This window comes from Panthera pardus, unplaced genomic scaffold (genome assembly GCF_024362965.1).
Source record: "Panthera pardus isolate Hobbes unplaced genomic scaffold, ASM2436296v1 HiC_scaffold_13, whole genome shotgun sequence".
Taxonomy (NCBI): Eukaryota; Metazoa; Chordata; class Mammalia; order Carnivora; family Felidae; genus Panthera; species Panthera pardus.
Window position 1 is genome coordinate 172,351,711 of NW_026526688.1, and position 15,589 is coordinate 172,367,299.

General features: G+C 42.6%; 1 protein-coding gene across 6 annotated transcripts in view; it reads right to left on the bottom strand.

The window, feature by feature from the left end:
- Positions 1-11,254, bottom strand: part of KLHL5 (kelch like family member 5) — a 95,989-nt gene extending 84,735 nt beyond the window's left edge. For 2 of the 6 annotated variants that reach the window (XM_019414051.2, XM_019414034.2), the window contains exons 1-2: positions 6,259-6,373; positions 1,259-1,356 (exon numbers count right to left, since the gene is read on the bottom strand). In XM_019414051.2, coding sequence (XP_019269596.1) covers positions 1,259-1,308 — 50 coding nt within the window. In that variant the 5' untranslated portion in view covers positions 1,309-1,356; positions 6,259-6,373. Of the gene's footprint in view, positions 1-1,258; positions 1,357-6,258; positions 6,452-8,775; positions 8,795-11,139 lie in introns of those variants that run through there. The other 4 variants (XM_019414060.2, XM_019414062.2, XM_019414070.2 and 1 more) reach the window with 4 other exon arrangements.
- Between the last annotated feature and the right edge of the window lie 4,335 nt (positions 11,255-15,589).

A 15,589-nucleotide genomic window follows, 5' to 3' on the forward strand; every position in this document is an offset into this window, starting at 1 on the left:
ACATTGTTAGGAGGCAGTTCAGAACAGTCCTCCCCAACTCCCCATCTCTGTGGGGCAGGGGGGTAGGACAAATTGGTTCAGGCCCTTCCAAAGCACCATGCTGAATCTGTCCACCAATTCTAAACGACTATGGAGCAGGAGAATTGGGTATTTCTTCTTTCTACTTATCAGAGAAATATTGCCCCAAAGACACGTATATATTAAGTAAAAGTGAACCAACCAGACTCAAGTCTAAATCTCCTCATCTACTTTCCATACTATAGCCAAAGTAACCTCCCAAAATCTAATTCTTGATCATCTTACTTTTACTTAAAACTTGTTCTCGATCACCTACAAGAACAATAAAATCCAAGATCTTTACAATGGGAACCAGTGTTTCTAACAATCTAGTAGTTCTTGCTATCTTTCCAGCCTTACCTTCCTCTCAACCTCTCTTCCTATTTCACACATTTTCTGTCATAAGAGCTAAAACACACTACATCAAAGGTAGCAAAATGAGTATTATTGCAATATTTCCCAAATGAAAAGGACTATGGAAGATACTGCAGATAATACAAGTGTGAGTGGAGTTAAATTTTTTTCCCTTCTCCATTTAGCCTTCATTTAACTCTCTTAACTCTGTTCCCTGGTGCTCTGATAAACACAGGTATGCCAACTATGTCACTAGGCAACACTGCTTATAGTAAAAATGATGAGTAAATTTGCACCTGAACTCAGAGGAACTACAAATAAACTATAAATACCTCACAGGTAGCCATAGCTTTGACCTTCCTGAGTGTGACAGCTCTTGTAATTGGCGTATCCCTCATGGGGACCCTGGAAACTAAGTCTATGGAGTGGTGTGGCACATCGTTTCCTGTGAGACCCGAGATGTTTAAAACCAAGGCAGCCACCTACGTCCACCTGTTGCGAGCTTTCTCTCCTTCAGCTTTCACTTGGAGCAGGGACTCCCAGATGGCTACGGGAACTGCTTACATGGACTGCTGTGAGGATCACAACCACGGGTGAGGAACACTGGATGCTGTCTTGCTTGAAAGCTGTGGTTCCTGTCTGATGTCCTTCTAAGTAAACACACCTATGGTAGATTTCTGACTGTTCAGCTGAACCTAAAAAGACCCATACATTGGCACGGCAGTAAAAGCACGTCTCAGAATGACACTGCAGATGTTTTACAATCGGTACCCCAGCTCCTCCCCTCTGTCTGTTCTTTTAGACTAACATATATCCCTGACAAATAAAATACACAGCTTGTACTCACCTTTCTTTGTTGTTATTCCTTTTCTGGGGAGCCCATCTTCCAGGTAACATATCCTACCTCCCCATAGTCCATTCCTTCAGCCATCTGCTGAGGTGAAGCTATGGATATTTGCAACCAGAAAGAAAGGAGATATTGCATAGGTAAAGAATGCAAGGAAACTTTGCTGAAAGGCTAACTGTATACACAGAAAAAGAATGGAAATTTATTAAGAATAAAAAATAGGCGAAATTGGTGGAGAGATATGGCAATAGCATGTTAAAGTGTAAAATGTCCAGATAGAGTGTCTAGACCAATTGAAGAAAAGAGCAGAGTAAGGCAGTATATCAAATGCGCCCTTCCTTCTGCATTATTAGCCATGGGGAGAAGCCAGGGAGCCCTGGATCAGCATCAAAGGCAGGGGACTTTAAGAGTTAGGCAATTTGGTAATCTGTAACTTGGGAGAGGGAGAAGGGGTGGAGGGAAGGATAACAAAGGAGATGGTTTACCAGTAGTTCAGGGAGGGAATAGTGTTGCTACAAGTCAGCTCCACCTCTATCTTCTTAACCTGATTATCCTAATCAGCCTGTCCCAGTGGAATCTGTAAGCTGATTGTTAATTGTATAGCAGAATTTTCAATGGCATTACAGCTTTCTTTAATCCCAAACTATTCAGATCTGTCTCCTCTATTACAGGTTGCCAAATACCCTAACTTGTTATACTTTAGGGCCAACTCCATTATTTCCAAACTCTGAGAGTGGTTAATTTGAGAATTAACCAACATGTGGCACTTAGAAAAAAATTTAGTTCTTCTAGACTTGCTAAGGGCTCTAGTTAGTCTCCTTTCAGTGTGTGAATTCTTAGGTTAAAACACCCAGTATTCAAAAGCAAAATAAAGAAAACCAGTCAACAGAACGAGAAATGAAGTATACGTGCAGAGACACTAGCAAGGTATCCTGGAGACCTGGAGGCGAAACAGCCCCAGCTCCTAACTTGCTGTTGTTGATGTCAGTTGCCTCTGAGACTGCTGCACTCCCTGCTCTTGGACTCTGTGACATAAAGCTATATCCTTCTTTTAACAAAACACTGTTTTTGCTCAAGCTATTTTGTCACCAAAAATTCCCTAAAACCAAAAACAGTGGTTGGGGCAAAGTATACAGAATCAGGTTTTATCATATGGAAAGATTCTACTGATGAATCTATTGATGAGAAGGAGAGAGAGAACTCAATTAATACTATTTTATTTGGGATTGTAAATTTCCCATTCATCTTTTTATTCTCATAGGAGCTAACACAGTGCCTTATACACACCACATTTAACACATTTAAATATTTTTTGAATGAACATATAATTAAAAAAGAATGAATCTACTTGGTCAAAATAGTATGTCTAATTATGGAGTTTTTCAAAAGCATTTCATTTCCAATTAATAAAAAATATTCTTTGCAATTCTCATTAGCATAATTCTATGATTAAACACACATGCTTTTACCCACACCAAAAAAAAAAAAAAAAAAAAAAATGCTGTTTTCTATGCTCTAAATGCTGAAAAGCATATTTTGGATTTCATTTCTCTGGATTTTATGTTAACTCATGGGACTATAAAGCCTGCATAGCGTAGTCATTAAGACTGTCTGCAGAATATTCCAGTTCTCCTCCTGCTGGGCACATGATAGAATTGCATTTCTCAACCTCCTTGAAGTTGGGTGTAGCCACATGACTTGTTGGGCCAATAAAATGGCAGCAGAAGTTATATGTGTCACTTCCAGGTAGAAGCCTTCAAGAGCCAGTGTGCAATTCATCACCTCCTTTTCCCTGCCCTAAAATTGTGGAAGCATGTGTTGGGATGGAGCCTCTGATAAACTGGGGCTCCAAATGACCACCTGTAACAGAGTTCTGCTGACCCTAATTGGATATGCCCTGTGACTAAGAAACAAACCTTTTTCTAAACCAGGAAGATGTGAGGGTCTTTTGATATATTCACCAGACACCTCTCTCAAAAGTGGAATGAAAGCAATGAATAGCTCCAGCCTTCAATCTGTCTTCCGAATAGTAACATTTTGTATAGCATTGCATCATTTATAGAATACTTTCTTATAGAAGTGTACCTCATTATCCAAACTCTCAAAATCCAAACACAGGAACTGAATGAAGTCAGATACATTTTTGGACCAATCTCTCATTCTCTAAACCCTCACTACCTGCTATCTGAAATTCAGGAACCAGATACATTTAGATGAGGTGATACTCCTTGCCTTTCAAACTCTTGCCACCTGAACTCAGGAATGGAAAAAATTTAGCCAGTAAAGGATTCTTGATACATTATTTTATTTGTACCCTTGAAACTGTTTTTCTATTACATTACCTATGAGACCCTCAACATCTATTGAATGAACTGTGTGCTGTCATCATTCTATTTTTACAAACAAGGGAAAGGAGTCAGGGAGGTTCATAAACTTGCTGGGAATAACCTAACACTTTAGTGGCACAATCCCAGACTTTCTGGCTTCAAATCCCTTGCTCTTTTCACTAGGTACCAAGCTTCCTAAGGTCTCTTACAGCTGTAAAATTCCAAGATTTGATACTAAATTAACAGTATCAAAAGTGTTTGTGATTTTAAAAAAATGTCAATGGCATATTTACAGCCAAGAATAATTAAAGTCATTCTTTAAGCAATTCTACTTGCCTGAACCTAGTCTAATTCAGTATCCTGAGGCACAGGACAGGAAGAACTCCCAGAGATCATTACTTGCAGAACTATGAGGCACTATGAAAGAATTTAGGGGGAATTAGACTTTTCCTTTGACATACAGTATATTTAAAATGCTGACTGGGGCGCCTGGGTGGCTCAGTCAGTTAAGCGGCCGACTTCTGCTCAGGTCATGATCTCGCGGTCCATGAGTTTGAGCCCCGCGTCAGGCTCTGTGCTGACCGCTCAGAGACTGGAGCCCGTTTCAGATTCTGTGTCTCCCTCTCTCTCTGACCCTCCCCTGCTCATGCTCTGTCTCTGTCTCAAAAATAAATAAACGTTGAAAAAAAAAATTAAAAAAGAAAAAAAAATAAAATGCTGCCTTAAAAAAAATGCTTTTAGATGATCTTCACTTTGGTTCTTACCAAATTGGCTGACCTCAAACTCTTTGCTCTCCCAATTTTTATAAAACCTCTGTTTTAAGAAATACTCCTGAAGAATTGCCTGTCTGTCCATTTCTATCGGTTCAGTGGTTCTCAACAGTCAAATGAATTTGGAAAAGGTCACAAAATATATTCCCCTTTAAAAGGGTTATCTTTAACATTAGCCAAGAAGTTGAGTAAAAAACTGTTGAAATTTGACTAACCCAGCGATTTCAAAGTTATTTGACTTCAGACTCTTACTTCAAAGAAATAAACTACTGATTTCTCATTTCCTGGAACAGCTTGGGAAATACTGTTCTAGGTAATTCTAAGTGTTATGAATGGTTCAAGTTAAGCCTTTAGGGAACTTATCTTTAGAGTTTTATTACTGTCCTTCATTGAAGAACACTAAGATTCATTATTTTGCGTAGGAATATTTTAAAGATGCTACCAACCTTACCATGCCATCTCCCTTTTTATTAGGGCCCATGAGAGAATGTTTCTTCTGAGGCCTCATCACCAGAAAATATCCTGCTTAGGCAGAACTGATCTGTTTTTATCTTGTAATTAGAAACACACTGAAACTTACTGTCCCCCTCCCCCCGCCTTTTTTTTTGCTAGCTGCTATGAAGCCCAGAGCCAAAACTGTGACTCACTTTTAGTACAGGATCTTACAGTATGCACTTGGTATTATCTTTTTCCTTGACTTGGTATTATTTTTCTTGCTCTGCCTCAATTTTCTCATTTAGTTTTGTTTTATCCTTTTGTACCACATGGAGACTAAGGGGCTTCAAATCATTTTTGGAACTCTATATTGCACATATTAAGTCCTGTCTTACTAGTTTCATGTTGATTTTTCCCTACCTGCCCCATTACCTGAAAACATCAGTGTATTCACCTTTGTGTAAAAGTATTCATAGTGATGACAAACCAATAGAACATACCCATTCACTATACAGGCAAATCCGCAAATGCTTAAAACCTGAAAAAAGAGTTACTATTGCTCTTTTAGCGGTCTAATAATCAAAACGACTCATTAAACTGTTTTCTAAACGGAAGGAGAATTACCATTTATTGGGTACCAGTAACTGCTAGGCACTTAATATACAACCGTTTCACTTCAGTGCCTTTGCATATACACTGTCTCTGAAAGGACAAATTAGAAACTGGTAAAATTGGTGGGCAGCGGGGCGGGGGGAGGGGGCGGGGAGAGAATTTGTACAGATCCCTCTTGTACCTTGTGAATTTTGTGAATACATCAACTATTCCAAAATGTTTTTTTTTTTTTTTTTTTAAATCAAATGGGACTTTAGTAAAGGCGGCAGTAAGGCTTTACTCTCTGCTACCGCAAACTTTTTTCCTCGTCAGCTTTGGATCCCCGAGTATGTCACTGAAATGCCCAACGGAGTTTCCAGGAGGCACGCCAGCTTTTACTGAAATAAAGTCCCTTTCTGATTCTCCACGCTCCGGGATGAGGCAATTACTTAAAATGAAAACTGAGATTGTGATAGCCTGCGGATAACAGTGAAAAAAAAAAAAAAATCCGAAATGGTTTCCAGTTGGTTTTATTAGTGGAAGAGTGCCGGGAAGAAGCCGCGCAGTCCTGCCTTGGCCGGCGGGCCGGCCGCACCACCGCGTGCAGAACTTCGCCCAAGTCAGAGCGCGGCCCACACGCAGCTCCGGGCCCCCGGCTGCGCGGCGGGGAGGCCGGGCCGGGGTTCGAGCCCCGGGCGCGGCTGGGGCAGGGCCCCGCTCGGCCCACCCCTCCGCTCGGAGGTGCCCCGGAGGGCCCCGCGGGACCCCGGCCACCACGGCCCGGAGGGAGGGTCGCGTGGGGTCGGGGAAGGGGCCTCCATGCGCGACCAGCCCGCCACGGCCCCCTCCCCGACGCCGAGCAGGAAGGAGCACTTACCGCGTCGGGCTCCGGAGGCGGCCGGGGGTCACGGCGGGGCGAGGCAGCCAGGAGTGAGGCAGGGGGCAGGCGGGGGGCGGGGGGCAGCGGGCCGGGGAAAGGGATGCTCGGCCCCACGGGCGTCCCCAACCCCTCCCCGGCAGCCTCACCCCCGGTGCCGGCCGGCCCGGAGCCGGCCACTCCCCCTCCGTCAGGCTGCGCTAGGCCGAGGAGGCACGAACTCGTCGGGCAGCCCTGGAGGGGGCGGGCGAGCGAGCGGACGGGCGAGCGGGCGAGCGGGCGAGCGGGCGGGGGTCGGACCGGCTCGCCCGTCAGACCTGGCGCGCCGCGAGCGGCTGCCAGCCCCGCCCCCTGCCGCCAGGCCCCGCCCCCTCCGCGCGGGACCGCGAGCCCTGGGGGACAGCCGCCGCTGCCGCCGCCGCCGCCGCCGCGGGCTTGGCGGTTTCTCTTTCCCTCCACCCCCAGCGCGGCGCGCGCGGACGGCTTGGGCCGAGGAGGGAGGAGGTGGGAAGAGGTGGAGGGAGAGGGAGAGGGAGACCGAGGAGGATGCGAAGGAAGGGCGAGGCGCGGGCTCTGGCGACGGGAGCTCTTGGGCGAGGGGAGCGATGGGGGAAGGGGCGGAGGAGGGACGCCGGGCTGGGCGGGGCTCTGGGGGAGTGGGCGGGGCGCGACGGACCTGACAAAAAATTCCGGTTGTTCCCGCCCCTTGAAGCTGGGATGAGGGGAATTCCTGGGGCTGGAAGTTTAGGAAGAGGCCCCTCTTCAGAGCAAGAAGAGAGCGGGCCTGTGGATTTTGATTCCTTGGAGAACAGGACTGTATTGTCCTAGAGTTTTGGGGGAACTCACCAAGAGTCGCCTCTCGTCTCCATGTCCTGTAACTCTTCCCTTTGCAACAACCTGATAATTATTGTGCCCCAGGCAGTGGGTTTGTGGCACAGCAATTATGATCCTCAACTCTGTCACCGTAATCCTTGTTTCCCAATGGTGGGATAATAGGAATTCAACAAAAGTAGGTTTTTTATTCATACCTGTAGGCAACGTATGTTATGCAACAACTATACGCTACGTGATGAGAATACCAAGAACTAATTTATTCGGCGCCTATATGCCAAACACAAATCTAAAGGACTTTGCATATATCAGCTCATAATCAGTCGGACAAAACAGCTAAGGTCTCTGTTCTCCGTGGAGTTCTTAGGGGAATAAAGGAGGGAGGGAGTTTTCTTCTTTTGTCTCAAGAGTGACGTGTAAAAGAAATGCTCACCTGCTTTTAGTTCTCAAAGTAATGCACATGATGTTCATTATTTGCAGATTCAGTGTTTGCTACTTTGAGCTAGCTATATGCCGTCCTGAGGACTGAATGCGTTCATGTGTTATTTCTCCCCCACAAAATGACATTTCCTTAGGAGGTCTTCAGTATATCTCCACAATAAAAATCCGGTGCAAGCAAGTGGCCCAGAAAACTGATGGATCAAATCATTAGCAGGACAACATAGCCCTAAGATGATAGCGCCTGGGATGGCTGGCTGATTTATTTTGTACCCTCCCTCTTGGGGAAATGGTTAAGGAAAAGCACCATAGTGTAAAACAATGAAGCATTGACATGGACTGTTAGTTCAAAAGGAAGCGGATGGGCCTATTTAAAACTGTTACAGTCAGGAAACGTACATCACAAAAGCTACCAGTGAGGGCTCCAATCACAAAGCTCAGGATATATATATATGTATAATTTTTTTTTTATCAGAGCCATGTGTTTGTGACTTCCACCCCTTCCCATCCCTTTGCAACCATACCCACATGCACAAACAAAAATTATTTCAGTAGTATTGTGTTTGTTTTATTTGAGAGAGAGAGAAGGTGCGCACGCATGCACGCATGAGCGAGCAGGGGAGAGGGATAGAGCGAGAGGGAAAGAGAGAATCTTAAGCAGGCTCCACACCCATAACCAAGATGGATGCTGAACTCCATCCCATAACCCTGGGATCATGACCTGAGCCAAGATCAAGAGTTGGATGCTCAACCAACTGAGCCACCCAGGCACCCAAGTAGCATTGTTTTTAAGTACACAAGTGGTGTAAACTTTTGGCCTGAATTTTTACCAACAGGATTTGGTACTATTTTTCAGCCCCCATTTGATTTTTTTTCAGTGTTAACATTTGTGCAAGTAACAGCAAATGACATTCTTCTCATAGTTTTTTTTCCCCTTCTCATTTGTTGTTCAGTTTTGGAATTTTAATTCAGTCTTTCTCATTTGGGTTTATAGTGAGAAAGACTAGAAAAGCATTGCAATCAAATCACATTGCAATTGCAGTAAAAATTAATCCTAATTTAAGACATAGGAATTCCCATAAATCCTTTCCTTTTTTTCATGTCAAATATATTTTTTCATCTCAAAATCTATTCTCTTTGATTTACTCACCTGTATTTTCAGTTTATCTGCTCTACCACTCCAGTAAAAGCAAATTAAATAAAACATTCCTCATGGTTTCTCACCGTGCTGCTGGCCTCAGCTCCTACCTTGCTTGTTCTCAGGCTGTTCCCCACACTGGACTCCTCTTCTGCCAACACATCAAGCACTTGCCAGTGAAGCTTTTACATGTCCCTTTGTCTGGATGGCTTTTAGCTAATCACGTGACTGTCTCCCTTTTCCTTCATGTCACTTTTCCTGACTACCCTATGTAAACCTGCAAACTGTGCCTCCCCCCTCTCTCTAGCTCCTCATTTCTCACCACTTAGTACACATGACATACATCTCTATTCCCACTAGAATGTGAACTCTGTGAGAACAGAATCTTGTCTGTTTGGTTCAATGTACATCTCCAGTGTCTCTTATGGAGTCTGTCACATAGTAGATACTCAGCAATTTTTTTTTTCATTCATATCTATTCATCATTTATTCTGGGTTTGTTCAATTAGCAGATAGCTGTTACTCCTCAGTAAATATTTTTGAATGAATGAATGACTTCAGGTGAGAAAGATAGTGTGTATTCCTTTTTGTAACGGTCAAAGGACTTTCATGCAATTTGCCTTACAACTGACTCATAGGACTTAGATGTATTAATAAGGTCTAAAATAAATAAGTATCACCCTAGTTAAAATTAGTATTTGAAATAGCTGTTTTTAATCTCCTATTCTGGCAATATACTAAGGAACAGGGTTTGAAAAAGCATTCACAGCTAAGAACTTATGCTGAGATTTTACAGCATGGCCCATAAATGGGTCTATGGTATCAGAGAATAATGATGGATTAATAAATCCTGTCAAAGTCTTAATATTTTTCCGTGAGATTAAATAATATAGCACTGATCAGAAGTGGAATAATTAGACCTAAAATTTGATTAATGATAACTTGATAGATGGTATTAATACTCCTTTGTCAGTGCTGTAATAATTTTAATTGATAATCATGATGGTGAAGTTAACACTGTCTTAATTTGGTTAAAGCATAGTACTGATAGGGACATTTGGGTGCCTGAGTCGGTTAAGGGTCTGACTTCAGCTCAGATCATGATCTCACAGTTCCATTCGTGAGTTGGAGCCTTGCGTCAGCTCTGAGCTGATGGTACAGGGCCTGCTTGGGATTCTCCCTCTCTCTTCTTTCTCTGCCCCTTCCCTACTTGAGCTTTCTCTCTCTCTCTCAAAATAAATAAAAACTTTAAAATAAAAGTTTAGTACTGATAGCAAACAGAACTTATCCTAGTGTGTAGACACTTTTAATAAAGAAATGATGTGACTTTTCATTCTCTGCCCTGATTACCAGTTTGGGTGAGTGGGTGGGGGGATTAAAGTCTTAAATATCATTATATACAGTATCTGTGTTCAAAATCTGGATCCTGGTAATGGGATGTCTTTTAGAGGATTTAGAATTTTTTCAGCAGTACTGCTGCTATCCATGTTTTGGCATGAAACAGCCTCCTATTAAGATACAGAGCTTATTTATTTTTTTAAGTTATTTATTTTGAGAGAAGGGAGGGGCAGAGAGAGACAGGGGGACAGAGAATCCCAAGTAGGGTCTGCCAGCACTGAGCCTGATGCGAGGCTCAAACTCATGAACTTCAAGATCATGACCTGAGCAAAATACGGAGCTTTATTATTATTATTATCATTATTATTATTTTTGGGAGATAGAGAGGCCGCAAATGAGCAAGGGGCAGAGAGAGAGAGAGGGAGAGAGGGAGAGAAGTGGGGCTCACCCAAAGTGGGGCTCATGCTCCTCCGATGTGGGACTTGAACTTGCAAACTGTGAGATCATGAACTGAGCCCAAGTCAGATGCTTAATGGCTGAGCCACCCAGGTGCCCAAAATACAGAGCTTCAAAAGGCAGAAGCAGATCATACCCCTGGAAGGAGAATCTCCATGTTGACAGAGACAGGTGGCCAAGTAAACCCAACTCAAACTTTGTCCTCTTGAAGTTCACCTCAAATTTTTACTCTGATTTCTCTTGATTTCCCAGAGTAATTTAATCTCCTTTTAACTTGGTTTAAATTCAAAAAAGGCGGGGGCAGGGAACAAAAGAAAGAAAAGGGGGAAAAAAGCTTCCTTGGCTTCTTTTACCACAACCAAACCCATCTAGAATTTTCACAATGAACTTTACTAAAACCTAAAGGAGAATAAAAATGAAATTGTTATGGAAAATGTAAACAACATATATAACTCCACTCATTATCAAGTGACTCTTTCACAGTTTGCATTCTTCTAAGAACATCTGTTCCCAAAAGGCAGGTGTAAATTTGCAGACAATCTCTGTAGCTTCCCTCCCCTCTTGGCTCCCTTTCTTTCTCCACATGGTAGGTCACTTTTCTGTCTTTTGCATGGGAGCCATCAAGCCTGTCCCAATTACAGCCAAGGCTAAAAGCCTCACTTATACTGTTCAATTCCTACCTGTGGCTCAGAAGGATACAGCATGGTCCCAGTTCAATCACAAAACTTGGGGGCTGACACCACCTATAAGCTCCTTCTTCAGGTGGGACTCTTCTTACACACAGAGGGAAGGTCACTCCAGCCCCCTGTCAGGCCACCTCCCTCCATTCCCCAGAACTGCTCACACAGTGCTGGGGACATGGGGAAGGAATGTGCATTCTCTCATGCGCATATTTCCATCCACCCATACGTAAGTAGCCCTCCTACAATCAATCAGGCCACATTCTCTGACTGGAAAAAAAGGTTTTTGTAAAACAACTTTAAACACTTCCTGCCAGTCCTCTCAACCTAAAACACAAACCTGATTCTGTTCATTCCCTGGTATCCTACTTAAAACAGTTTAGTGACCTTTCATTGTCTTTGAGGTAAAGGTCAAATATCTTTGCATGTTTGTAACATCCTTCATAATTTAACCCTTGTCTCCCCAGGCCTATGCCCATTGCAGTGTCCAGCATGTATCATTTCTCCCACAATTATGTCTTTAAATATGTTTCCTCCATCTGGACTTCCCTGCCTTTCCAATTCCTGCTTGCCTAACTCCCTTAAGACTCAACTCAAGGGTCACCTCTTTATCCTGATGCCTCCAGGCTGAGTGTGTTCTTCCTCTGAAAACACGTAATACTGCAGGGGAGGAAAAGTAATTTTCCCTCTACCCTTCTAAGGTTCTTGGCTGAGACACTCTCTGTAATAAAAGACAGATTAATAGGAGAAAAACAAAAGTTTAGTAATATATATACCTTCTGAATACATGGGAAATACCCAGGAAAACTGGATAACTCCCCCAAATAACCCAAGCCACCACCTTAAATATCATCTCCAGCTAAAGACAAAAGATTAGGAGGAGGGCAGTTATGGGAGGTTACCAGGCAAAGCACACTAAACAAGGGTATGGTTGTTGTGCAGATTTAAGTCAGTTGCCTTCTCCATATATAAGAGTTTCTAGAGATTTAGTCATCTTCCTCTTCCTGGTACAGAGGAGACGCCCTTAAAAATGGAGATTTGCCTTATGAATGTAAATGTTTCTTACAAAAGGGTGACTTCTACTTGGTTTTCAGAACTTTTCCTGTGTCTGTGCTTCTTAAAAATAATCAGCGAAAATTAATCCTTATGCCAAAGGGGTGTATTTGGGGGTGGTATATTTTTCTCCCCTTCCAAACCTCTACTGTGCCCTCTAGTGTAGCAGTTACTTGATGGGCTGTGAACATTGGCTAACTTGTCTATCTCCCTGACTAGCTAAAAGTCCGTAATTGTAGGCCATAGTGATTTGTTGAATGAATGAATGAAAAACTACCACTTGTCTATGAAGCCTTGAGAAATAACAACTTATTAGAGTAAGGCCAATGTTTCCTTGGAGCTCTAGAACATACACAAACAAGACCTTTCCTCTAATTTTTAACATTACTTACAGCATTACCAGCAGTTTCATGAAACTTTAGAAGGGCCTTAATTTAGGATTCCATAAACTTACAAGGCAAGGGAATGAACACATAGTTCTTATATTTATTTTTACCCACTAAAATAATTATTTCAGTATTTCAATATACTTGTTTTATTTAAAAAAAAATCACAGTTGCAAGGTGACAAATTGATGTTGATTTCTTATGAGTTAAAAAATATTCCAGGATGTATCTTCATACTTGATACATTACTTCCTGATTCACTAACAGACAAGAAGCACTCAATCTGGCTTCCATTTTAATGTTCTCAGATCCTAAGTTCATAACCACATCACCGTGCTGATGGTTTGCTTATAGAATATTCATTTCAGCAACGCTCACCAGCTATGAAGAGGCCCACAGCAGAGGAGACGCTGTGTTACTTGTTATGGGGGAGAGAACAAAGATGAATCAGACAGATATGTAAACTGAAAAGTCCTTATCAATCATTATGCTTCCTCTTCCTCCTCCATTTTGTTCATCTTTTTAAAAAGCACACATGCCTCTGTGTTCACACTTGCATTCTATATTCAGTGACTATACTTAGCACAGAATTCTCAGGGAAAGATTCTGGCTGAGTAACAAGCAGCTGACTTGAGACTGGAAAAGAATGGGTGAAAAGAAGGAGGCATGCACTATATAGATTCGAAGACATTTGAGTCAATGGTCGGAAGAGGCAGAGGGCTCTTCTGAGTCTAAGTAATACTATTTCTTGATTGTCTTGGTGGATGGAGAGGAAAAGAATAAAATGCATTCATAATTTGACATTGAAATGCCCTCTCGTTACACCCAGTTCTTTTTACCTCAGGCTGAACCTATTGGACCTAATACTTTCAGACTCTGAACAATTGATTTCACTCTATTTCCTAGAGAATCAAAGATTGTTTGTATTCTAGCATCATGAAGAATGTTTCGATTTGTGCTTTTCTGTCTCTTTATTCGTGTAATTAACAAGAGAGTCCATTTCAATGTCAAAATTAGTTGCCAGAAACTGTTCCTGGAGGCCAAAAAACTGCAGCGGTTATAGGGATCCATTCCAGGGTGGTTTTCCCTTCTTGCTTGCCCTCTCTGAGCGTACTGGTGGGGACAGACAAGCCTGCCTCATAGGCCTTTTAAGGAAAGTGGCCCCACCATGTTCTTTCCGGCACAGGCTGGTATCTCAGGGCAGCAGGTTTTGTTAGTGAACACAGACTCTTTTCCCTGCCACAGGTGATTGGGAGTGGGAACGGTGTAGGCAAAGCAGCCATGTATGGGCTGGGTGTGAGAAGGCCAGACACTTCTGAGGAGGCCTGTGCGTGAAGGCCTCGGGTGAACTCTACCCAGTCTCCAGCTTTCTAAACACAGTGGTGGCAGATCAAACCAGATATTCCCCAGCGGGGAGGTGAACAAAGAGAAGGCAGTTTAGTGAACCATAGCCTATAGTCTGAGCAATGCTGAGCACCTTCTCTGGTTCTCTGAGGGGCTGGGTGTACTTTCCAGGTTGACCTGGCTGAACTGGCTGCTGAAGACGTGACCTCCTGTGTGGCCTCATGCCCTGGGTTTCTTTGCAACAGTCTCACCACAGCCACCGAAGGCAGGCAGGGATGAGGCTCTGCTCTGGTCTCCTCCTGCCTCAGCTAAGGCTCTCTCTGAATTTCTTTTCAATTTAGTTCCAGCTCTGGCCCAGTCTTCCAGTCCCTTTCTCAGTAATCTCCATTTCTAAAACAGCAAAAAGCCTGTGTGGAGTGGCGGGGAGGAAAACTTTTCCTTTTTTTCCCTCCTGGATTCTTTGGCTGCTCTAATAATTAAATTGACACAAGACAGATTAATAGGGAAAAAAAATTTAATTTCATATATACAAGAGGTCATAGAAATATGAGGCTCAAAGATGTAACCAAAGCAGGCCGCTTTTATACCTTTCATACAAAGAAACCATTATTTGTGAAGATTTAACAAGGGGGTTGGGATAGCAAATTGATAAATAAATAACAAGGTTTATTCGTACAGTCTTCTTGGCCCTGAATTCTCCATCTCTGGCAATAAGGATGCCTTCTACCCTCTAGGTGCAAGAAATGTACTCTTCATGTGAGGAATTTATTTCGTGCTCTCAGCGAGGCAAAGGAGGGTCAGAGTGTCCTTCTTGCACTGTGTCTTAAGTAATTTTAATTGAAAATAATTAGTATACCAAAGTGGCATATTTTGCGGTAACCTTTCTGAACCCCATCAGTAGAGAAAGAGAGAGAAAACATTTATCGGGTTATAATTTACATATAGTAAAATCCACTCCTGTTATGTACAGTTCTAGAGTTCTGAATCATGCATGCAGTTGTATAGCCAGTATATATCTTAACATCAAGATATAATCTATATATGGAACATTTCCCTCACCCTCAAAATTCCCTCAGGCAGCTTTGTAGTCAACCCTCCCTCCATTTCCAGCCTCTGGCAACCACTGATGCATTTTCTGTCCCTGTAGCTTTGCTTTCTCCCTTGTGTCACATAAATGGATCATACACGACCATCTTTAACATTCTTATTTAAAGCAGCATGTGCCTTGCCCAACTCTCTGTTAGAAGATCATACTTTGCCTTATTTTTCCAGAACATTTAACATTATCTGAAAATAAACTCTTGTCATTATTTGATTACTGTCTGTCACTGGAATGTACACTCCTTCTAGAATGTGAGTGTAGAGCTTTGCTTCATTTGCTACTTCATCTCCAGGTTTCAGAACACTGCCTGGCATTGTGTAGGTTTTCAGTAGATATTTGTAAAATGGACCGCAAAATGAATTGAGGACATTGGAACTTCCTAAAACCCTCTCCATACTCAGGCAGACTTCATTAATAAGAAATTATCTCCTCCAACAAAATGTGTTAATCCAAGCATTGCCGTGTTGCTAAAGTAGTTTGTCTGCAGGCAACACAATTAGAAGTAATTAGGCTGATCCAGATTATGAATTGTCTTTTAAACTCACCTTCTGGATGATTAGATTAC